At 45.8% G+C, this 25174-nt stretch overlaps 1 protein-coding gene across 1 annotated transcript in view; it reads left to right on the top strand.

The window, feature by feature from the left end:
* The window catches only part of LOC144482165 (NACHT, LRR and PYD domains-containing protein 3-like), an 89436-nt gene that overhangs the window by 38535 nt on the left and 25727 nt on the right, over positions 1-25174 (top strand). Inside the window, exon 8 of the mRNA XM_078201377.1 lies at positions 17792-17962. Coding sequence (XP_078057503.1) covers positions 17792-17962 — 171 coding nt within the window. The remainder of the gene's footprint in view (positions 1-17791; positions 17963-25174) is intronic.

Raw genomic sequence — 25174 nt, forward strand, 5'->3', positions numbered from 1 at the left:
GTGACGGGATTCAGATGTTTCAGGAAGGACAGGGAGGGAGGCAAGAAAGGGGGTGGAGTGGCACTGCTGATCAGGGATAGTGTCACAGCTGTAGAGAAGGTGTATGCTGTGGAGGGATTGTCCACAGAGTCTCTGTGGTGGAAGTTCGGAGTGGGAAGTGGTCGATCACTTTGCTGGGAATTTTCTATAGGCCGCCCAATAGTAACAGGGAGGTGGAGGAGCAGATAGGGAAACAGATCCTGGAGAGATGCAATAATAGCAGAGTTGTTGTGATGGGAGACTTTAATTTCCCAAACATAGATTGGAAGATCCCTAGGGTAAGGGGATTGGATGGAAAGGAGTTCGTTAGGTGTGTTCAGGAGGGTTTCCTAACACAGCATATGGACAAGCTTAGAAAAGGAGAGGCTGTACTTGATCTGACACTGACCAATGAACCTGGACAGGTGTCAGATCTATCAGTGGGAGATCATCTTGGGGATAGCGATCATAACCCTATCTCCTTTATGCTTACATTGGAAAAAGAGATGATCAGACAAGCTAGGAAAGCGTTTATATGGAGGAAGGGGAAATTTGAAGACATAAGGCAGGAAATTAGAGGAGTAAATTGGAAGGAGGTATTCTCGGGGAAATGTACTGAAGAGAGGTGGCAGTTTTTCAAGGAATGCCTGTCTAGAGTTCTACAGGACAACGTTCCGAGCAGACAGGGAGGTGTTGGTAGGTTAAAGGAACCGTGGTGCACGAAAGCTGTGCGGGACCGAGTCGAGAAGAAAAGAAAAGCATACAAAAGGTTCAGAGAGCTTGGCGAAGATCGGGATCTAGATGAGTGTACTACTTGTAGGAAGGGACTAAAGAAGGAAATTAGGAGAGCCAGAAGGGGTCACGAGAAGGCCTTGGCAGGTAGGATTAAGGAAAACCCAAAGGCGTTCTATAAATATGTGAAGAGTAAAAGGATGAGACGTGAAGGAATAGTGCCTATAAAAGGTGAAGGGTGGGAAAGTCTGTACGGAACCAGTAGAAATGGCAGAGGTGCTTAATGAGTATTTTCCCTCAGTTTTCACAGAGGAGAAGGACATGGGTCGATGTACAGCGGGCTTGTGGTGGACTGAAATGATTGAGTATGTGGACTTTAAGAAAGAGGTTGTGCTGGAATCTTTGAATGGCATCAAGATAGATAAGTCGCCGGGTCTGGATGGGATGTACCCCAGGTTACTGTGGGAGGCGATGGAAGAGATTACAGAACCTCTGGCGATTATCTTTACGTCGTCGATGGAGATGGGAGAGGTGCCAGAGGATTGGAGGATTGCGGATGTGGTTCCTATTTTCAAGAAGGGGAAGAGGGATAGCCCAGGAAATTACCAACCGGTGAGTCTAACCTCAGTGGTTGGTAAGCTGATGGAGAAGATCCTGAGGGACAAGATTTAGAGAGCATTTGGAGTGATTTAGTATGCTCAAGAATACTCAGCATTGCTTTGTCAAAGGCAGATCGTGCCTTACGATCCTGGTGGAGTTCTTCGAAAATGTGACGAAAGACCTTGATGAAGGGAAAGCGGTAGATGTGGTTTATATGGATTTTAGCAAGGCGTTCGATAAGGTCCCCCATGCAAGCCTTCGAGAAAAAGTGAGAGGGCATGGGATCCAAGGGGCTTCTGTCCTGTGGATCCAGAACTGGCTTCCCCAAAGGAGGCAGGGAGTGGGTATAGATTGGTCTTTTTCTAAATGGAGTTCGGTCACCAGTGGTGTGCCCCAGGGATCTGTTCTGGGACCCTTGCTGTTTGTCATTTTCATAAATGACCTGGATGAAGAAGTGGAGGGATGGGTTGGTAAGTTTGCCGACAACACGAAGGTTGGTGGGGTTGTGGATAGTCTGGAGGGATGTCAGAAGTTACAGAGGGACATAGATAGGCTGCAAGACTGGGCAGAGAAGTGGCAGATGGACTTCAACCCAGATAAATGCGTAGTGGTCCATTTTGGCAGGTCAAATGGGATGAAGCAGGACAATATAAAGGGAAAGACTCTTAGTACTGTAGAGGGTCGGAAGGAACTTGGGGTCCGGGTCCATAGGACTCTAAAATCGGCCCCGCAGGTGAAGGAGGTGGTTAAGAAGGCGTATGGTGTGCTGGCCTTTATCAATCGAGGGATTGAGTTTAGGTGTCTGGGGATAATGATGCCGCTATATAAGACCCTCGTCAGACCCCACTTGGAGTACTGTGCTCAGTTCTGGTCACCTCATTACAGGAAGGATGTGGAAAAGATTGAAAGGGTGCAGAGGAGATTTACAAGGATGTTGCCTGGATTGAGTGGCATGCCTATGAGGATCGGCTGAGGGACGTCGGTCTTTTCTCCTTGGAGAGACGTAGGATGAGAGGAGACCTAATAGAGGTATATAAGATGTTGAGAGGCATAGATCGGGTGAACTCTCAGAGGCTTTTTCCCAGGGTGGAAATGGCTGCTCCGAGAGGACACAGGTTATAGGTGCTGGGGGGTAGGTACAGGGGAAATGTTGGGGGACGTTTTTCACACAGAGGGTCGTGGGTGAGTGGAATCGGCTGCCGTCAGTGGTGGTGGAGGTAAACTCAATAGGGTCTTTTAAGAGACTCCTGGATGAGTACATGGGACTTAATAGGATGGAGGGTTTTTGGTAGGCTAGGAATGGTAGGGATATGCTCGGCACAACTTGTGGGGCCGAAGAGCCTGTTTTGTGCTGTCGTTTTTCTATGTTCCTATGTTTCTCTGAAATAGAAGCGACAAAGGCTGCCTGGATATGAAGTTATCTGAGTGACAGGAAACAGGCAGGAGAGGTGAACTGTACCTTTTCATTTATAGGAAGCTGACAGTGGCTTTCCCCAGCAAACAGTACTGTGTTACTACGACTAATTTTCTTTACTTATACTATCAAATTAGAGTTGGGTTTATCTAAAAATGAGATGTGAACCTGGTGAAGCTCCAGCACACGGCCACCAGACCAGAGAGCGGACGCAGCATATGATCGACCGAGCTCAATCACACCAAAACCAATAGATCAGATCAGAGATCTGCTGTCTTGCCATATCCAGTCACAAAGTGTGTTAGACATGAAACAAATATTGGACAGGCCGGTTACATTAGGCGACACGGTGGCACAGTGGTTAGCACTGCTGACTCACAGCGCCAGGGACCAGGGTTCAATTCCGGCCTTGAGTGACTTTGTGTAGAGTTTGCACGTTCTCCCCGTGTCTGTGTGGGTTTCCTCTGGGTACTCCAATTTTCTCCCACAGTCCAAATTGGTGAACACTCGATGGGCCAAATGGTCTCCTTCTACACTGTGAGAATTCTATGATTCTATAAACATGCCACAAGAATTCCATCATTACTGACGAGGGAACCCAGCGCATCAGTGCCACCTTCAGCCAGAAGTGCTGAGTAGAATGATTAATCTCGGCCTCCTCCTGAGGTCCCCAGCATTACAGATGACAATTTGATTCACTGCATGTGAGGTAAAGAAATGACTGAAGGCACTGCGTACTGCAAACTCTGTCAGCCTGGCAGTACCTCTGCAATGGTACTGAAGAATTGAGCTCCATTACTAACCATTCCCCTAGCCAAGCTGTTCCAGGACAGCTACAACACAGGATCTACCGGACAATGTGGACAAAAACAGGGCAAATCCAATCTGATGAATTGCTGCTCCATTAGTCTGTTCTTGATCATCAGAAAAGTGTCATCCTTCCAGTGCCTCATGAACATCACTGCAGGAGTTCCTGAGGGTGATGTCCAAAGCCCAACCACCTTCAATTGCTTTATCAATGACCTTCCTTCCATTATAATGTCAGAAGTGAGGATGCTCACTAATGATTGCACAATGCTCAGTACTGTTCACAATTCCTCAGAGACTGAAGCAGTCCATGTCCATAAACAGCAAGACCTGAACAAAACAGAAAATGCTGGAAAGGCTCAGCATGTCTGACAGCTTCTGTGGAGAGAGAACAGCTAACGTTTCGAATCTGGATGACTCTTCATCAGAGCTAACGTCTTAAGGTCTGAAGAACGTTCAGGCTTAACCTGATAAATGGCAAGTAATGTTTCACTACGCAAATGCCAGGCAAGGACCATCTCCAACAGACGGGAACCGAACCATAATTCCCTTTACATTGAATGGCAGCACCATCGCTGAATCCTCGACCATCAACATCCTGAGTGGTGGGGGCGCACTGGGACCATTGAACAGACACTGAACTGTAAACACTATGGCTCCAAGGGTAGATCACAGTCTGGGAATTCGGAGATGAGGAACTCGCCTCCTGTCTCCCAAATTTCTCCCACCATCTCCAAGGCACAAGTCAGCAGTGTGATGGAATCCGCTCATCTTGCTGGATTGACTGCAGCTTCAAAAACACTGAAGAAGCTCATCCATGGAAAAGGAGCCCACTGGATCAGCTGGCCATTCACCAAACTAAGCATTGACTGTCTCTACCACTGACGCACAGTGGCAGTATTTTACCACATACAAGGTGGAATGTAGCAGCTCACCAAGGTTTCTGAGACAGCATCATCCAAACAGGCATTATCCATCGCCGAGATGGGCAAGGATATCAGAAGGATGGGACACCAACCAGCTTCAGATTCCTTTCCAAACCACACACCATTCTGACTTGGAATATATTGCTTTTCCATCACTGATGCGGGATCATAATCCCGGATGTCCCTTCCTAACGGTTTTAAGAACAGAAAAACATAAGAAATTGGAGCAGGAGTAGGCTATTTCCCCCTCGAGCCTGCCCCGCCATTCAATAAGATCATGGCTGATATGAAGTGGATCAGTTCCACTTACCCGCCTGATCCCTATAACCCCTAATTCACTTACTGATCAGGAATCCATGTATCCGTGATTTTAACATATTCAACGAGGTAGCCTCCACCACTTCAGTGGGCAGAGAATTCCAGAGATTCACCACCCTCTGAGAGAAGAAGTTCCTCCTCAACTCTGTCCTAAACTGACCCCCCTTTATTTTGAGGCTGTGCCCTCTAGTTCCAGCTTCCTTTCTAAGTGGAAAGAATCTCTCCACCTCTACCCTATCCAGCCCCTTCATCTTATAGGTCTCTATAATATCCCCCCTCAGCCTTCTAAATTCCAACGAGTACAAAGCCAATCTGCTCAGTCTCTCCTCATAATCAACACCTCTCATCTCTGGTATCAACCTGGTGAACCTTCTCTGCACTCCCTCCAAGGCCAATATATCCTTCCGCAAATAAGGGGACCAATACTGCACACAGTATTCCAGCTGCGGCCTCACAAATGCCCTGTACAGATGCAGCAAGACATCTCTGCTTTTATATTCTGTCCCCCTTGCGATATAGGCCAACATCCCATTTGCCTTCTTGATCACCTGTTGCACCTGCAGACTTGGTTTTTGCGTCACATGCACAAGGACCCCCAGGTCCCTCTGCACAGCAGCATGTTGTAATTTCTTTCCATTTAGATAATAATCCAATTTGCTCTTATTTCTTCCAAAGTGAATAACCTCGCATTTGTTAACGTTATGCTCCATCTGCCAGATCCTCACCCACTCACTCAGCCTGTGCTAATCTCTCTGCAGACCTTCTACGCCCTCCACACGATTCACTTTTCCACATCTTTTTGTCGTCTGCAAACTTTGTTACCCTACACTCAGTCCCCTCCTCCAGATCGTCTATATAAATGGTAAATAGTTGAGGCCCCAGTACCGATCCCTGCGGCACGCCACTAATTACCATCTGCCAACCAAAAAAGCACCCATTTATTCCGACTCTCTGCTTCCTGTCGGATAGCCAATCCCCAATCCATGCTAACACCCTACCTCCAACTCCGTGTGACCCAATCTTCTTCAGCAAACTTTTGTGAGGCACCTTATCAAACGCCTTTTGGAAATCCAAAAACACCGCATCCACCGGTTCCCCTCTGTCAACCGCACTAGTCACATCTTCATAAAAATCCAACAAGTTCATCAAGCACGACTTTCCCCTCATGAATCCATGCTGCGACTGCTTAATCGAACCATTCTTATCCAGATGGCCTGCTATTTCTTCTTTAATGATGGATTCCAGCATTTTCCCAACTACAGACGTTAAGCTAACCGGCCTGTAGTTACCTGCCTTTTGTCTATTTCCTTTTTTAAACAGCGGCGTAACATTAGCTGTTTTCCAATCCGCCGGCACTACCCCAGAATCCAACCAATTTTGATAAAGAACCACGAGATGTACCAGATGCTCTGCAGAATTTAAGAAGATGGCTCACCACCTCCTTCTCAAGGGCAATTGGGGATGGGCTGCACGTGTTTGCATTGCCAGTGATACCATCATCCCATGAAAGAATTAATAAAGACAAGCGTTACCCACTGTAGGGATGGGTAATTGTGCCTGTGTGGAACCCAAACTCAGTCACAGAAGAGAGAAAAAACAGCTGCGACAGGAGAATTTGTGTGACCACTGAGCAGGCCAGAGGAATTCTGAAGGAAGATCTGGTGGAACTATTCAATATACTCAGCGAAGGTCTCAAATGTCCTGGTGTTTTGCTGTGCGCTAAACAACCTGGAGTTAGAGTGGAGAAGCTTTCAACAAAGTGTGATGCAATATAATGTTGATCAGATGCTTCGTGCTGAGGAACCCCATGGACCACTGACCAGGGACATGGGATATGTGTCAGGGAGGATGGAGATTCAGTAATACAGACATGTTTTCCATGAACCTTAACTCACACAGCCATTCAGTGTAATAAATCTTCCACCATCTCCAGCCCTGTTGCTGTTTCTGTGAATGTTTTATAATTTCCCTGGAGCCGTCACTACATGAAACAAAGGTATTGGAATTGTATTGACCTGATTCAGTGCTGTATTTCCCATCTCACATTCCCAGTGAACTGTTAAAGACCCAGTAATATGGTGAAGGATTTTTTTGAGTGCTGCTCCATCTCTGAATTTACTGAAAATACATAGATAACAAACTGATCAGTAACAACAAAGTATAACCCTGTGAAACCCAAGGAAGCAACCCCACCTTGACAACCACCCCCATCCCCGGACTTTCCGCTGAGCTGCAGGCAGCAGCTTTACCTCTGTCCTCTGAGAATTTCGAAGACCGTGGCCTTTGTCCTCGGATTTCCTGAGTCCTGGAAGGATCCGGCCAACTGCGGGTCCTCTGCACAGATGCTGGAGTTGTCTCCGTAATCATAGCTTCGTAAGGTGCTTGTGTCACAGTCGGAGCAGAAGAGGACCCACTGCCCACACCAGGGGCATCCGGAGAGGAGCTCCCAAATGCTGCAGGCAGCCGCTCCTCTATCCATTCAGGGCAAACTGGACCCTCCCTGCTCAGCTGGGAAGTCCTGACAGTTATTCCAGGCACATCTTCCCATCCCTTCCATAGCCCGTGTTCCATAGAGCTCTTGGAGATGGTGAGAACATGCAGGTTCATGTGTATTTCCTGTGGGTGATAGGCTGGATGTGACTCTCCATGAAGGTCACCAATCTCTCTGTGGAGGATGCTATTTGTGCTCATACCTGAGACATGGTAACACTGCTGGCCTGGATTGACTCCTGCATCCTTTGTGTGTGGATACACACAGCCTTTGGAAACTCCACTGAATGTTTAAATACCTTACGCTGCAGCTCCAGTATCTGCTGCATTGTTAAAGACTCCAGTCACATTTCATCTTCCTGAAGCTGACAATGACCTGTCCTCTCGAGAGTGTGAGAGAACCCAGCTATTACTGCCTCCATCAGCTGCTCGGTTTTGTCTGTGCTGTCCTGTGCTGCCAGATTGTAACCCCTTTGCTAATTGTGTGAGGCAGTATCTGCTCTGGTGGAGGTTATGGGGAATAATGTGACAGAGCACCCTCTGAGGACCCCTCCTCCTCTTCTGAGGTGGACACTTGCTCCCTCTCGCAGCAACTGTTGATTTGTGAGAGAGTGAAGAATGTTAGAGGGTAATGCACATTCCAACATGTCCTGCAGACTGTCCCTAACCCAGAGCTCCATGTGTCCAATGGAGGACACACAAGCACCAGGTTTGGGACTCAGCAGCAGAGTCTCTCCTGTGCCCATCCATTCACTCACTCACTCTCTCTGGATCCACAACCCATCTCACCATCAGCGATTGCCCACCCAGCCTCCAGGTCTCCCAGCTCCAGCACTGCATCTTCCATTGGCATAAGGATGACACAATCCAGACACTGTCACTCTTGGCTCCTTCTCTGACGCTGAGTGCCCTCTTCTACAAGCACAAAAATTTCCATTGTTACTCACCCATCAAAGACACAAACAAACCTGACGCTAATTTAGACTGCCCATCATGGGACCACCAGGATGGTCACTCAGTGTCGGCAGTGCAGCAGTCATCTCTGACCGACTGGAACCCTTCACAGAGAGGCTGACATGTTCCTGAAGATTGATGCTGCTGTCTGGACATTGCCAGTGTCTGGGTGGAGATGTTCTTTCCACAATTTCTCTTTCATCCTTATTCACATATCAGCCTGTAAGTTTAACGCTCACCTTGTCAGAACATATCAGGTTATTGATCCCTTTGCCTCACTGCAGCCACGTGCTGCCTGCTCTGCCCTTGGCAGTTTCTATCCAGCCTTGCTTGGGTTGATGTGACAGGTCTCCTCCTCCAGTCCTGAGGGAACAGAACCTCCCTCCAAACCGAAATAGCCTCGAGAATTTCCAGGGAAGTGTCAGCGAATTGGGTTCAATCTGCCTTCTGCCATTTCAGCCCTTTGTTCATTAACCAGGGCTCCCTCACTGCTCCCTACAGAGCCTTTGAAAGTGCTGCTGGCTGCCTTTTAATCTGGTGCCAGCATTGCCTGAATGGGGTCTTCCCCTGCAGCGAGTGGTTAAGCTCTGGAATGCACAGTGTTTTGGGGGGAAGGTGGGGGGATGACACTTAGTGAGTTGCTCATTCGGAGAGTCAGTGCAGACACAATGGGCCGAATGGCCTCCTCCTGCTCTGTAACAATTCAGTGATTCTGCCTGTGCTGCCTGAGTGGACGGATTTCCCTATCCTGTCAGATATTAATGTGCCGCTTGTGGCAATAGTGTGGAGTTGGTTAGTTCATTTGGATTTGTGTTTCGAGTGTGATGTAGAATGATGCTAGTATTGAGGGTTTGGTCCTCGTACTGGCTGTGGGGTTCATGGAGTCCGACCTCCTCCCATTGCCCCACGTTTATTAAGTTGTGTCCCTGAAGCTACATGTAACTAATTGTCTCTCTCTATTGGAGAGAAATATTAACGTTTCGTTGAGAGCTGTGGCTACTAATACTGTTCACACTGCAACATCACCAACTTCCAGTTGAAATATCGATACATTTTCAACCAATATCTTCACAGAATTCTTACGGAGCGCAATGAGGCCATTTGGCCCATCGTGTCTGCACCAGCTCACCAAATTAGCATTAGGAATTTGTGTCATTCCCCAGCGTTTTTCTCGTATCCTGGCCCATTGTTTATATTCAAATAATCATCTAATTCCCCATTGACTGCTTCGATGCAGCCGACCTCCACCACACTTCCCGGCTGTGAATTCCAGACCCGAACCACTGGCAGTGTGAAAAAGGTTTCTCTCTCATCATCTTCAACCCCACCACACACTCCATTCCTGAGCCATTGACCATCCCATGTCCCTCCCTGTGACTCAGGGTAAGGACATGGGAATCCTGTGCTCTTCCCTTTCACCATCATCCTTTTTGACATTTAATCACTCTGGCACTTCCATTTTGTTCTTTCCTTGTCACCCGCCCATCCCCAGCTCCCTGTCACTTAAAACAATTTAATTCACTGCTATTTCCAAGTTTTAATTTTAGCTCATTGAACTGAAACTAAATCTGTTTCTCTCTTCACAGATATTGCCTGACCTGATGAGATTTTCCACATATTTTATTTATATTTCAGATTTACAGCATCAGTAGAATTTTGCCTTCTGTATCAACTGAAGTTGTGTCTCTTGAATGTCCCGCGCTGTACATTATTATTGTTCATGATCTTATTCTTAAAAACACTGGGAATTCATCCCGATTCCTGTTATTTCTCTCTCTCTGATCTCCAGTCTGAATGGTAACGCTCTCACCGATTCTGGTGCCGAGGACTTGGCCTCTGCTCTCAGTACAAATCGCTCACTGATAGATCTGAATCTGGGTACCAATAGACTGAGAGATTCATAGAACATCGAACATTACAGCGCAGTACAGGCCCTTCGGCCCTCGATATTGCGCCGACTAGTGGTACCAATCTAAAGCCCCTCTAATCTACACTATTCCAATATCATCCATATGTTTGTCCAATAACCACTTGAACGCTCTCAACGTTGACGAGTCCACCACTGCTGCAGGCAGGGCATTCCACGCCCTTACTACTCTGAGTAAAGAACCTACCTCTAACATTGTGCTATATCTCTCACCCTTCAATTTAAAGCTATGTCCCCTCGTGCTAGCCAACACCATCCGAGGAAAAAGGCTCTCACTATCCACCCTATCTAATCCTCTCATCATCTTGTATGCCTCTATTAAGTCACCTCTTAACCTTCTTCTCTCTAACGAAAACAACCTCAAGCCCCTCAGCCTTTCCTCATACGATTTTCCCACCATACCAGGCAACATCCTGGTAAATCTCCTCTGCACCCTTTCCAACACTTCCACATCTTTCCTATAATACGGCGACCAGAACTGTACGCAATACTCCAAATGCGGCTGCACCAGAGTTTTGTACATTGCAGCATGACCTCCTGGCTCCGAAACTCAATCCCTCTATCAATAAAAGCTAACACACCGTACGCCTTCTTAACAACCCTATCAACCTTGGTGCCAACTTTCAGGGATCTATGCACATGGACACCCAGATCCCTTTGTTCATCCACACTACCAAGTATCTTACCATTAGCCCAGTACTCTGTATTCCTGTTACTCCTTCCAAAGTGAATCACCTCACACTTTTCCGCAGTAAACTCCATTTGCCACCTCTCAGCCCAGCTCTGCAGCTTATCTATGTCCCTCTGTAAACTGCCACTTCCCTCCGCACTGTCTACAACTCCACCGACTTTAGTGTCATTCGCAAATTTACTAATCCATCCTTCCACGCCCTCATCCAAGTCATTAATAAAAATGACAAACAGCAGTGGCCCCAAAACAGATCCTTGCGGTACATCAGGAGTAACTGAACTCCAGGATGAATATGTCCCATCAACCACCACCCTTTGTTTTCTTACAGCTAGCCAATTCCTGATCCAAACCACTAAATTACCCTCAATCCCATGTGTCCGTATTTTCTGTAAAAGCTTACCATGGGGAACCTTATCAAACGCTTTGCTGAAATCCACATACACCACATCAACCGCTTTACCCTCATCCACCTCTTCGGTCACCTTCTCAAAGAACTCAATAAGGTTTGTGAGGCACGACATACCCTTCACAAAACCGTGCTGGCTATCCCTAATCAAATTATTCCTTTCCAGGTGATTATAAATCCGATCTCGTATAATCCTTTCCAATACTTTGCCCACAACAGAAGTAAGGCTCACCGGTCTATAATTACCAGGGTTGTCCCTACTCCCCTTCTTGAACAAGGGGACAACATTTGCTATCCTCCAGTCTTCTGGCACTGTTCCTGTAGACAATGACGACACAAAGATCAAAGCCAAAGGCTCTGCAATCTGCTCTCCAGCCTCCCAGAGAATCCTAGGATAAATCCCATCCAACCCAGGGGACTTATCTATTTTTACCCTTTCCAGCATTGCTAACACCACCTCCTTATCAATCCCATCCAGTCCAACAGCCTGCATTTCAGTACTCCCCTCAACAACACTGTCCCTCTCCAGTGTGAATACCGACGGAAAATATTCATTTAGTGCCTCTCCTATCTCTTCAGACTCCACGCACAACTTCCCAGTCCTGTCCTTGACTGGCCCTAATCTTACCCTAGTCATTCCTTTACTCCTGACATACCTATAGAAAGCTTTAGGGTTTTCCTTGATCCTACCTGCCAAATACTTCTAATGTCCCCTCCTGGCTCTTCTTAACTCTTTCTTTAGGTCCTTCCTGGCTAACTTGTAACTCTCAAGCGCCCTAACTGAACCTTCACGTCTCATCTTAACATAAGTCTCCTTCTTCCTCTTCACAAGAGATTCAACCTCTTTCGTAAACCACGGTTCCCTCACACGTCTGCTTCCCCCCTGCCTGACAGGTACATATTTATCAAGGACGCGTCGTAGCTGTTCCTTGAACAAGCTCCACATTACAATTGTGCCCATCACCTGCAGTTTCCTTCCCCAACCTATGCCATCTAAATCTCGCCTAATCGCATCATAATTTCCTTTGCCCCAGCTATCACTCTTGCCCTTTGGTATATACCTATCCTTTTCCATCGCTAAAGTAAACGTTCAGGAGTGAAACTGCTGTCTGTGGCTCTGAGGAATCCGGACTGTAAAATACAGAAACTGCAGTAAGTAGCAGACTGTGTGAGATTGTGTTTATAATAACTGAATATTCAACAATATAATTTGACCACGGCATTTGTATAAAAAACATTGCCCATGACGATTGGCATCAGTTATGAATAATGAAAAGTGCTTTTCCTCTGACTCCTGTTCCTTCTCTCTCTGATCCCTGAGCAATGGGATGTCAGTCCCACAAATCCTTATGTTGAGGGAGTGGGTGAATAATGTTACAGTGCACCCTCTGAGGTCCTCTCTTCCTCCTCAGATGCGCACAGCCCTCCCCGGACACAGCATCCATTGATTTGTGAAAAGGGGGAGAGCGAGTGGATGACAGTAAATGGAGGACAGGACATGGTGGTGGAGTCTCACTGTTAGTAACAGATGTCAGTACAGCAGCGAGAGGTGAACTTAGTTCAAATGATCAAGATGCAGAACCAGTTTGGGTCGAGATAAGAATGAACAAACTTAAAAGATCACTTGTGGGAATCAGTTATAGGCCCCGAACAATATTCAGAATCTCCGACACAGTACACAGGAAAATTAATGGGGTCTTGTAAAAACATACTGCAATAATCACAGGTGATTTTAACATTCATGTACAAAGAAGACCAAAGAGTCTTCTTTACAGTATAAAAGCTGGAGTCTGATGATGCAGCTGTATAGAACGCTGGTTAGGCCACATTTGGAGTACTGCGTCCAGTTCTGGTTGCTGCACTATCAGAAGGACGTGGAGGCATTGGAGAGAGTGCAGAGAAGGTTTACCAGGATGTTGCCTGGTATGGAGGGGCTTAGCTATGAGGAGAGATTGGGTAGACTGGGGTTGTTCTCCTTGGAAAGACGGAGAATGAGGGGAGATCTAATAGAGGTATACAAGATTTTAAAGGGTATAGATAGGGTGAACAGTGGGAAGCTTTTTCCCAGGTCGGAGGTGACGATCACGAGGGGTCACGGGCTCAAGGTGAGAGGGGCGAAGTATAACTCAGACATCAGAGGGACGTTTTTTACACAGAGGGTGGTGCGGGGCTGGAATGCGCTGCCAAGTAGGGTGGTGGAGGCAGGCACGCTGACATCGTTTAAGACTTACCTGGATAGTCACATGAGCAGCCTGGGAATGGAGGGATACAAACGATTGGTCTAGTTGGACCAAGGAGCGGCACAGGCTTGGAGGGCCGAAGGGCCTGTTTCCTGTGCTGTACTGTTCTTTGTTCATGCAGCACTGTAACAGGCCCTTCGGCCCACCAATCCTGCGGCCACTCCTCATTCTTATTCAGACCCAGTACTTATTGCTCATACGCAGTTTCTATTCCTCTGTTCGTCTCCCGTTCGTGTTTCTATCAAGAAAAACCTTGAACATTGGGAACGTTCCTGCTTCCGTCAACTTCACTGGCTGCGCATTCGAGGCACCCACCACTCTCGATGTGAAAACTTTCCCCGCACGTCTCCTCTAAACTTTCCCCCTCTTGCCTTCAAACTGTCCCGTCTTGTAGTTGATCTTTCCACCCTGGGGAAAAGACTCCAACTATCAACCATATATCTGCCTCTATTAGGTCGCCCCTCAGCCTCCGTCTTTCCAGTGAAAACAGTCCGAGTTTATTCAACTTCTCTTCATACCTTAACCAGACCAGGCAACATCCCAATAAACCTTCTTTGCACCTTCTCCAAAGCAGCCACATCCTTCTGGTTTTTTGGCCATCAGCACTGCACGCAAATTCCATATTGGGCCCAACTAAAGTTTAATACAGCTGTAACATAACTTGCCAACTTTTATACTCGATGCCCTGGCCAATGAAGCAAGCATGCTGCATGCCTTGTTGACCAAGTTATCCGCTTGTATTGCCACTTTCAGGGATCAGTGGACATGTACGCACATATCCCTCTGTATGTCGATGCTCCTATTATTTTAGTCAGACAGGAAAGGCTGGGGCTCTACCTCGTGGAGTTGTATCCAATTAAGAGGGACATACATAGGTTTATAAAAAGAAACCTTCCTCCTTCGTTTTAGGGGTCAATCGCCAGAGGCATATTTAAGGCAATGGGCAGGAATTTCGGAGGGGAATTGAAGATGGCACAGTGGGTAGCATTGCTGCCTCACAACGTTAGGGACCTTTGTTCAATTCCGGCCTCGTGTGACTGCCTGTGGAGTTTGAGAAGAAATTAGACGAGCACTTGAAATGCCACAGCATACAAGGCTATGGAGCAAGAGCTGGAAAATGGATTAGAATAGATTGGTGCTTGATGGCTGACACAGACACGATGGGCCGAAGGGCCTCTTTCTGTGCTGAAAAACTCTATAAAGGCCCAGGGGTTGGAAGTTATGGATCAGAACCTGAATTTTCACTGATTCCTGTTATTTCTCTCTCTGATCCCGATGCCAATCACATTGATCTTTGTGCCCTAGGTGTAGGGGAATAATGTGACGGTGACTCTATGAAGACCTTTCACATGCTTACAGGGGTACTGATGTTCTCCAGTGATTTGTGAGGAAGAGTAAAGAGTGAATGGAGGCAATTGTTAAGATGCAGGCCAGAAACTCCAAGGTGTTTTGTGAAGTTAGCCTGGACTCTTGGTTTTACATTTGATTTTGGCATTGATGAGCATGAGGTGTTTCACTCCAGGTATGAATCAAGTGACCCACTAGGATGCTTTTATCAAACACAGTTTATTTAATAATGCAGTTCGAATATAACAACAAGATTTCGCATAACCTTTCCCAATTGCAAGACTTAAACATGACACAGTATAACTCTTAACCGTGAGCTAACTCTGCTGTTCCAATATAAAGCAATACCCACAGACATACACCCTTCTCCAACATTACTTTGCACAAAAACAAGTATGCTCACGTGTTGCCGATTTCCAGCTTTTTACCACTTCCAGAGAGCTAACAGACAATTGTTTTCAGAGAAGGATGTCGCCTCCGAACAGTCCAACCGCAGAGAGGTAACCCCAGTTTCTGTCAGCTTCCAACACAGCAACACTTAAACAGCAAACACTCCAACTTCAGAGAGGGAAACAGCACTGCTGTTTGTCTTAACTTCAAGCAGCTTCTGAAAGCAGAATTGAAACTAGAATGTTCTGTGAAAAATAGGTGTCCCTCAGTCACATGACATAACCTGTCAATCATCCTCAATCAAGCTCTACTCTGCCATCCCAGGGGAAACACTGAAACAACAGAACACTGCATTAGTTCAGATTAAAATCAACATGATGTCAATTATACTGCTTCAGTAACAATAAAGGAAACCGGCTACAGATAGCACGGTGCCGACAACATAACCTGCAGAGAAACATGATTAAAATAGAAACTAGAAACAGGAGTCGGCCATTCGGCCCTTCGAGCCTGATCCACCATTCATTTTGTTTATGGCTGCTCATAGAATTCAATATCCTTCAATGTTCAGTATATGTCTTCATGGCATAGCTTGTAACAAAATGTACATTCCAACACGTCCTTCAGCCAGTTCCATGTGACTAGTGATGGGCAAACAAGCTCTGTGTTGCTTGCCAGAGTCTCCTGTGCCCATCCATTGGACCGAACACTCTCCGCTCCACAGCCAATATCGCAATAAGCCATTTCCCACACTATCTGCTGTTCACCCAGCTGCAATGCTGCTTTTTTTACGTGTAAGGATGACAAGATCTGGACGCTGTCACCGTTTTTAATTAATTTCCTGATGTTTCGTGCTCTCCTCTACAGGCACATAAAGTTCCATTGTTACTCTCCCATCAAAGACACAAGCCTCGGCTGGTGACAACCTGACTGACCATCATGTCTACACAGGGAATGCGTCTTGCATGTGACCATCCCATTCTCACAGTCCAAGAGTTATTTGACTAACCAGAACCCTGCAGAGAGAGGCTGTCATGTCTCTGACAGTCGATGCTGCTTTCTGGGAATTGCCTGTGCCTGTGTGGGGATGACCTTTCTACAATTTCATTTTCATTCTCATTCGACCCCATATGCCTCAGATTATATGCTATAAGACGCTTCACCACCTTGTCAGAACTTGGCAAGTTATTCATCCTTTTGCCTCGTGCAACCATATAACCCACGCCTACTCAGGTCTCCAGTAATCTCCATCCCGATATACTTGGATTGATGTGGCAGATACTGTCCAGTCCTGAGAGAACAGAAATTTGCTCCAAACTCACGTAGCCTTGGGGAAGAGTACCAAGTGTTGCCAAGTGCATCATGAATTGAGTTTAACCTTTCTCCTCCCATTCCAGCCCTGTGTTCAGTAACCAGGTCTTCCTCTCTGTCTCTCCAGAGCTGCTGCCTATCAAAGTGCTGCCCGTGCCAGCATTGCCTGAATCGGGACTTCCCCTGCAGCGAGTGCTTAAGGGCTGGAGTTCACTGTCTGAGAATGTGGTGGAGACACGTTCAGTTGAAAATTGGATTATTATCTGAAAAGGAAGGATGTACAGGTTACGGGGAGAATTTGGGGGAATGACACTTAGTAAATTGCTCATTCAGAGAGTCAGTGCAGAGAGCATGGGCCGAATGGTCTCCTTCTGCTCTGTAACAATTCTGTTATTCTACCTGAGAGAGATACCAATGGCCCTTTGTGGACACTGGCTAAATTACCTAACCCTGTTTACACTGCAACATCACCAGCTTCCAGTTAAAATCTCGATACATTTCCAACCATTATCTTCACAGAATTATTGCGGAGCACCACGAGGCGAAATGTGTCTGCACCGGCTCACCAAACTAGGATTAGGAATTTGTCTCATTCTACTGCCTTCTCCTCGTATCTTTGCACATTGTTTCAGTCGAATGAAACATCAACTGCCCTCTGTGATGCCTCGAATCAGCCTGCCTCTACCACACTTCCAGACTGTACATTCCAGACCTGTCCCACTGACATCGTGAAAAAGGTTTCCCTCACATTATGTTCAACAAAACCACTAAATCCATTCCTGAGCCACTGGCAATCCCATATCCCTCCCTCAGGGTAAGGACATGGGAATCCTGTACTTTTCTCTTTCACCATCATCCTTTTTGTCATTTAATCACTCCGGCACTTCCATTTTGTTCTTTCCTTGTCACCCGCCCATCCCCAGCTCCCGTCACTTAAAACTATTTAATTCACTGCGACTTCCAAGTTCTAAGTTTCGCTAATCGAACTGAAACTAAATCTGTTTCTCTCTTCACAGATATTGCTTGACCTGATGAGAGTCTCCAACATGTTTTATTCATATTTCAGATTTACAGCATCAATAGAATTTTGCCTTCTGTCTCAACTGAAGTTGTATTTCTTGAATGTCCCGTGCTGTAGATTATTATTGTTTATAAACTTATTCTTAAATGCACTGTGGATTTACCCTGCTTCCTGTTATTTTTCTCTCTTTGATCTCCAGTCTGTTTGGTAACGATCTCACCGATTCTTGTGCCGAGGACCTGGCCTCTGTTCTCAGTACAAACCGCTCACTGGTAGATCTGGATCTGAGTTTGAATAAACTTGGAGATTCAGGAGTGAAACTGCTGTCTGTGGCTCTGAGGAATCCGGAATGTAAAATACAGAAACTGGAGTAAGTAGCAGACTGTGTGAGATTGTGTTTATAATAAATGAATATTCAACAATATAATTTCACCACTGGTATTTGTATAAAAAACACTTCCCATTACAATTGATGTCAGTTATGAATAAGGAAAACTGCTTTTCCTCTGATTCCTGTTGCTTCTCTCTCTGATCCCTGAGCAATGGGATGACAGTCCCACAAATCCTTATGTTGAGGGAGTGGGGGAATAATGTTATGGTTCACCCTCTGAGGTTCTCTCCTCCTCCTCAGATGTGCACAGCTCTCCCCGGGCACAGCATCCATTGATTAGTGAAAGGGGGAGAGTGAGTGGATGACAGTAAATGGAGGACAGGACATGGTGGTGGAGTCTCACTGTTAGTAACAGATGTCAGTACAGTAGCGAGAGGTGAACTTAGTTCCAATGATCAAGATGCGGAATCGGTTTGGGTAGAGATAAGAATTAACAAAGTTAAAAAGTCACTTGTGGGAATCATTTATAGGCCCCGAACAATATTCAGATTCTCCGACAATGTATGCAGGAAAAATAATGGGGTCTTGAAAAAACAAACTGCAATAATCATGGGTGATTTTAATCTTATACAAAGAAGAACACAGAACCATACAACTCTGTAAGAGGCCCTTCGGCCCACCAAGCCTGCGGCAACTCTTTATCCTTATTCAGACATAGTACTTACTGCTCATTTGGGGTTTATATTCCTCTGTTCGTCTCCTGTTCATGTGTCTATAAAGATGCATATTGGACATTGGTAACGTGCCTGCTTCCACCACCTCCATTGGCAGTGCCTTCCAGGCACCACCACCCTCTGTGTGAAATTGTTTCCATAATTGTGGATACCTCCATCAGGTCACCCCTCAGCCTCCCTTTTGCAGTGAAAACAATCCGTGTTTATACAACCTCTCCTCATAACTTAACCCTCGTTGACCAGGCAACATTCTGGTAAACGTTCTTTGCACCCCCTCCAAACCATCCACATCCTTCTGGTTGTGTGGCGAACAGAACTGCAAGCAATATTCAAATGCGGTCAACTAATGTTTCATACAGCTGTAACGAAACTTGCCAACTTTTATACTTGATGCCCCGGTCGATGAAGACAGGCATGCTGCCTGCCTTCTTGACCACCTCATCCACCTGTCTTGCCACTTTCAGGGATCTGTAGAATTTTACACAGATCCCTCTATAGGTCAGTGCTCCTGTGGCTTCTTCCATTTACTGTATAAATCGCTCAGATTGTCAAAAGTTGAATAGAAGATTAGTTCACAGAATGTCTTCAAGCAATTTCTTGGAGAAGCACGTTCCAGTGCCAAACACAAAACATGCTGTTTTAGACATTGGGATGTGCAAATGTGCGGCATTTCCAACAAAAGTAGATTCCTTTCATTTGAAAAACATTAGCAGAATGTTCCAACGGTTGCGAATTCAAGGACTGTATTAGATTAAGTGAAGATGTGGCACCGAGGTTGGCACTGCTGCCGCACAGCATCAGGGACCCGGATTCATTCCAGCCTTGGGCGATTGTCTGTGGAGTTTTCACGTTCGCCCCGTGTCTGTGTGTGTTTCCTCCGGCTGCGTCTGTTTCCTCCCACAGTCCAAAAAATGTGCAGGTTAGGGGGATTGGCCATGCTAAATTGCCCGTTAGTGTCCAAGACCTGTAGGTTAGGTGGATTAGCGGCGTAAATATGTGGGGTTGCGGGAAACAGGGCAACTCCAGGTCTATTAATCAGACATTGACAGTATGGAAATCCTATAATAATCCATAATAAAGGAAGAGATAACAGAACACTTTGAAATTAATGGCAGGATTAGACAGGGCCAACATGGATTTATGAAAGGCTGGCACGGTGACACAGTGGTTAGCATTGTTGCATCACAGCCAGGGGCCCGGGTTCAATTCCAGCCTTGGGTGACTGTGTGGAGTTTCTACATTCTCCCCGTGTCTGTGTGTGTTTCCTCTGGGTGCTCCGGTTTCCTCCCACACTCCAAAGATATGCATGGTAGATGGATTGGCCATGGTAAAATTGCTCTTAGTGTCCCAAGATGTGTCGGTTAGGTGGATTAGCGCGAATAAATTTGTGAGGTTATGGGGAGCGAACCTTGGTAAGATGACGATCCTCCGACACGAGGGATTCTCTGATTGCATGATTCGCACATAAGAGGTTACTCAAGAAAATTGGAGCACATGGGATTGGGTGGAATATACCAGCATGGCTTGAGAACTGGTTAGCGGACAAAAACAAGGAGTTGCAATCAATGGGTTATTTTTTGGGTTGTCAGCCTCTAACCCGTGGAGTACGGCAGGGATCATTGTTTGGGCCTCAGCTATTCAGAATCTATATCAATGATATGGATGTGGGGATCAAATATAATATTTCCAACTGATCGAATAATAGAAAATATTGTGGAAACCTGAATTGTGAGGAGGATGCAGAGATGATTTAAGGGGATGTGGAGAGGCTCAGAGTGGACAAAAGTTTGCCAGCTGGACTACAAGATGGAAAAATGTGAGGTTATCTAATTTTGTTGCAAACACAGAAATTAAGACAACTCCGAGATATTTTGATGTCGTTGTTCATGAGGCACTGAAAGCTACGATGCGAGCAGTTAAGAAAACAAATGGTATGTAAGCCAATGTGCTAAGAGGATTTGAGTTGAGGAAAAAGATGTCTTCCTGCAATTATATGCAGCCTTGCTGAGACCAACCTGGAGTATTGTGTACTGTTTTGGTCTCCTGAACGAAGCAAAGATGTACTTGGCATGTAAAGAAGGTTCACTAAAATAGGTCCAGGGACAGATGGGTTGTCCTATGAGGAACAAAAATACTTTATTCTCAGGCCTTTAGAAGAATGACAGCTGAACTTATTCAAACCTACACTATTTTACGGGCTTCAATAGGCCAGATGCAGAAAGGATGTTTCCCCTTGCTGGAGGGTCTGAAACCTGGGACACATTCTGAGAATAAGGGGCAGTTATTTAGGATGAGATGGGGGGTATTTCATTTCCATTAGAATGCTGGTGAATCAAGGAATGCAGGGATAATGCTGGAAATGGTGTTGAAGCCGAGGATCAGCCATGGTCATATTGAATGATGGAGTGGATTTGAAGGACAGAATGGATGACTCCTGCTCCTGTTTCTTAACGTTCTTACTGCAATAGGAATGGAAGGTAAGAGGAGGAAGGTTTTGCTGCAGCTTTACACGACCTTCACTAGATCACAACTGGAGTAATGTGTATAATGTTGAGCTCTTTACTTAAAAAAGGATAGAATTGTATTAGAACCAGTTCAGAGAAAGTTCACTCGGCTGATTCCTGGGATGGAGAGGTGTATTTTATGAGGAAAATGTGAGCCGATTGGAGCAATATCTATGAAAGTTCAGAAGATTAAAAGGTGATCACATTGAGGGGATGAGACAGGGTGGTTGCTGAGAGGCTGTTTCTTCTTGTAAGAGAGACCAGGACAAGGGGACAGATTTTAAAATGTAATTGTCAGTCCCTTAAGACTGAGATGAGGAGAAATTTATTTTTTAGATGGTGGCTGGTCAGTGGAATTCTCTTCCCTGGAGACTAGTGGCGGCTGAATCATTGAATATATTCAAGGCTGGGTTCAGAATGATTTTGGATTGAGAAGTGAATCAAGGGTTACGGGGAAAAGAGTTGAGACTACAATTAGATCAGCCGTGATGGAGTATGCTCGAGGGGCTGAATGACCTTCTGCTGCTCCAAGTTATTTTGTTCTTATCCCAATACTTCCTTCAGACTGCTCTCTGTGACCAGTGATGGATACACAAGCTCTATGTTGTGTCCTCACCAGACGCTCTCCTGTGCCCATTCATTAGGCCACCCACTCAACCAATCTCACCAGCAGTAATTACCCACTTGGCCCCCAGGCCTTCCTGATCCAGCACTTCATCTTCCATTGGTGTAAGGATGGCAAGACCTGGATGTCTCCACTCTTCTTCAATCATTCCCTGATGATGTTTGCTGTCTTTCCAAACACACAATTTGTTACTCACCCATCAAACACATGCACTAGCCGAGGGTTTTCCAACGTGTGGACCAAGGGGCGAATGTGACCCTCGAAGCCCCTCAATGCGGCCCCCGGAGCGAGTTTCCAGAATCTCAGTCACACAGTTCAGTTTGTATGGAAGAATCTGCATGGAGCTGCTCCTCCAATCAAATGCCGTTTCTTTCCCATGTTTGATGCTGATAGGTTTTTGAGCCAATCTGCAGCAAATGTGGGAGTGAACAAAATTTGTTCTCATGGTGTAGACATTGCTGGCTCGACCGGCATTCATTGCCCGTCACTAATTACCCTGACATCCCCGAGGGGCCATTAGCAGTGGGCAACATATGCTGGTCTCGCCAGCGACAACCCTATCCATGAACAATTGAACAAAAACATATATTTTGAGAGGTGTACAGGTGGTTTTCACCAGTCGACAAACCAGTGATAGCGATTTTTTTCATCATTCTTACACTGCAGTAGGCGTGACAATAAGTTGCAATGAGGAAATAAGAATGGATATGGATAGGTTAGGAAAGTGGGCCAAAATGTGGCAAATGAATTTTAACGTGGATAAGTGTGAGGTCGTGCATTGTGGTTGGAAAAGTGGCAACGCAACTTATTATCTAAATGGCGAGAGACTTCAGGGTGCTCCGGTGCAGAGGAATATGGATGTCCTCGTTCATGAGTCCCAGAAAACTACCATGTAGCTACAGCAGATAATAAAGAAAGTGTATGGAATGTTGACATTTGTAGCTAAAGGAATAAAATATAAAAGTGAGAAAGTACTGTTGCAACTATACAAGGTGAGGTCGCACCTGGAGTATTTGCAAAGATTTGGTCCCCTTATTTGAGGAGAGATGTAGTGGCATTGGAGGCAGTTCAGAGGAGGTTCACTGGATTGATTCCAGAGATGAGGGGTTTGTCGTATGAAGAGAGATTGAACAGTTTAGGCTCATAGCCTCTGGAATTTTGAAGAATGGGGGAAGATCAAATTGAAATATAGAAGATGATAAAAGATATGGATAAAGTAGCTTCCGCTGGTGGGAAATTCTAGGACAAGAAGTCCTAGTCTTAGGATAAGGGGTAGCACATTTAAAACAGAGTTAAAGAGAAACTACTTCTCCCAAAGGGTTCTCAATCTGTGGAATTCACGATCCCAAAGTGCGGTGGATGCTGGGACAGTGAGTAAATTTACGAAGGATTTCGACAGATTTTTAATTGGTAATGGGTTGAAGGGTCTTGGGGAGATGGCAGGAAAATGGGGATGAGGAGCATATCAGCCATGATCGAATGGCGGAGCGGACCCGATGGGCCGAATGGCCTACTTCTGCTCCTGCATCTTATGAACTCATGAATTTATGAGCTCAAGGCTCTGCTCAGCTGCCGATGGTAATATTCACAGTACAGAATAGTTAGAATTATATCCCTATCAATAATGGGCAATGTTTTAATAACACAAATAATGATATTACAAGTACCATAGATATCAATATTCGTGTTAGGAAAGCTGTTCGCTATTAATGGACACATAACCAGCTTGGCAGCAAAATTGAAACCCAAGAAATAAAACAGACAATGGCAGCATGGATATGAAGTTATCTGTGAGACAGACAGGAGTGGCGAACTGTACTTTTTCAGTTAGAGGAAGCTTACAGTGGCTTTTCCCAGCAATCAGTACTATGTTACGATGGCCAGTTGTCTTTACATATATTAACAAATTAGACTTGGGTGTATCTAAAAATGGGATGTGAACCTGGTGAAGCTCCAGCACACGGTCACTTGCAGACCAGAGAGCGGAAGCAGCATATGATAGACCGAGCTCAATCATACCAAAACCAATGGATCAGATCAGTGATCTGCAGTCTTGCCATATCAAGTCATAAACAGTGTTAGACATGGAACAAATATTGGACATGCCACTAACATTAGGCGACGCGGTGGCACAGTGGTCAGCACTGCTGCCTCACAGCGCCAGGGACCATGGTTCAATTCGGCTTTGGGAGACTGTACGTGCGGAGTTTGCACATTCTCCCCATGCCTGTGTGGGTTTCCTCCGGGTGCTCCTGTTTCCTTCCACAGTCCAAAGATGTGCAGGTTCGGCTGATTGGCTATGCTAAGTTGTCCTTGGGTGTCTCAAGATGAGTAGGTTAGGGGGATCAGTGGGGGATATGTGGCGTTTTACAGATAGGCCCGGGTAAGATATTCTTTCAAAAAATTGGTGCAGATTCGTTGGGCCAAATGGCCTCCTTCTGCACTCTGGGAATTCTATGATTCTATATACAAGCAACAATAATCCCATCATTACTGATGAGGGAGGCCAGAGCATCAGTACAAACGACGAGGCTGAATCATTAGCAGCCACCTTCAGCAAGAAGTGATGAGGAGGAAGATTAATCTAGGCCTCCTCCTGAGGTCCCCAGCATTAGAGATGTCAATTTGATTCACTGCATGTGAGGTAAACAAATGACTGAAGACACTGCGTCCTGCAAAATCTGTCAGCCTGGTAGTACCCCAGCAAAGGTACTGAAGACTTGTGTTCCATAACTAGCCATTCCCCTCGCAAAGATGTTCCAGTACAGCTACAACACTGGATCGATCCCACAATGTGGAACAGACCAGGACAAATTCAATCTGGTGAATTACTACTCCATCAGTCTGCTCTTGATCATCAGAAAATGTGGAATCCTTCCAATGCTTATGAGCATCACTGCAGGAGTTCCTCAGGGTGCTGTCCGAAGCGAAACCACCTTCAACTGCCTTATAAATGACATTCCTTCCCTTATAAGGTCAGAAGTGAAGATGCTCACTAATGATTGCTCAATGCTCACTACTGTTCACAGTTCCTCAGATACTGATTTGTCCATGTCCATAAACAGCAAGATCTGAACAAAGCAGAAAATGCTGGAAAATACCAGCATGCCTGACAGCTTCTGTGGAGAGAGAACAGCTAACGCTTCGAGTCTGGATGACTTTTTGTCGGAGCGAGGGACTGAAGGACTGAAGAACATTCAGGCTTAACCAGATAAATAGAAAGCAATGTTTCACTACACATGTGGCAGGCAAGGATCATCTCAAACAGAAGGCAATCTAATCATGTTCTCTTTACTTTGAATGACAGCACCATCGCAGAATCCTCGACCATCCACATCTGGGTGGTGGGGGCGCACTGGGACCATTGAACAGACACTGAACTGTAAAC

Source organism: Mustelus asterias, assembly GCF_964213995.1.
Source record: "Mustelus asterias chromosome 26 unlocalized genomic scaffold, sMusAst1.hap1.1 SUPER_26_unloc_6, whole genome shotgun sequence".
NCBI lineage: Eukaryota > Metazoa > Chordata > Chondrichthyes > Carcharhiniformes > Triakidae > Mustelus > Mustelus asterias.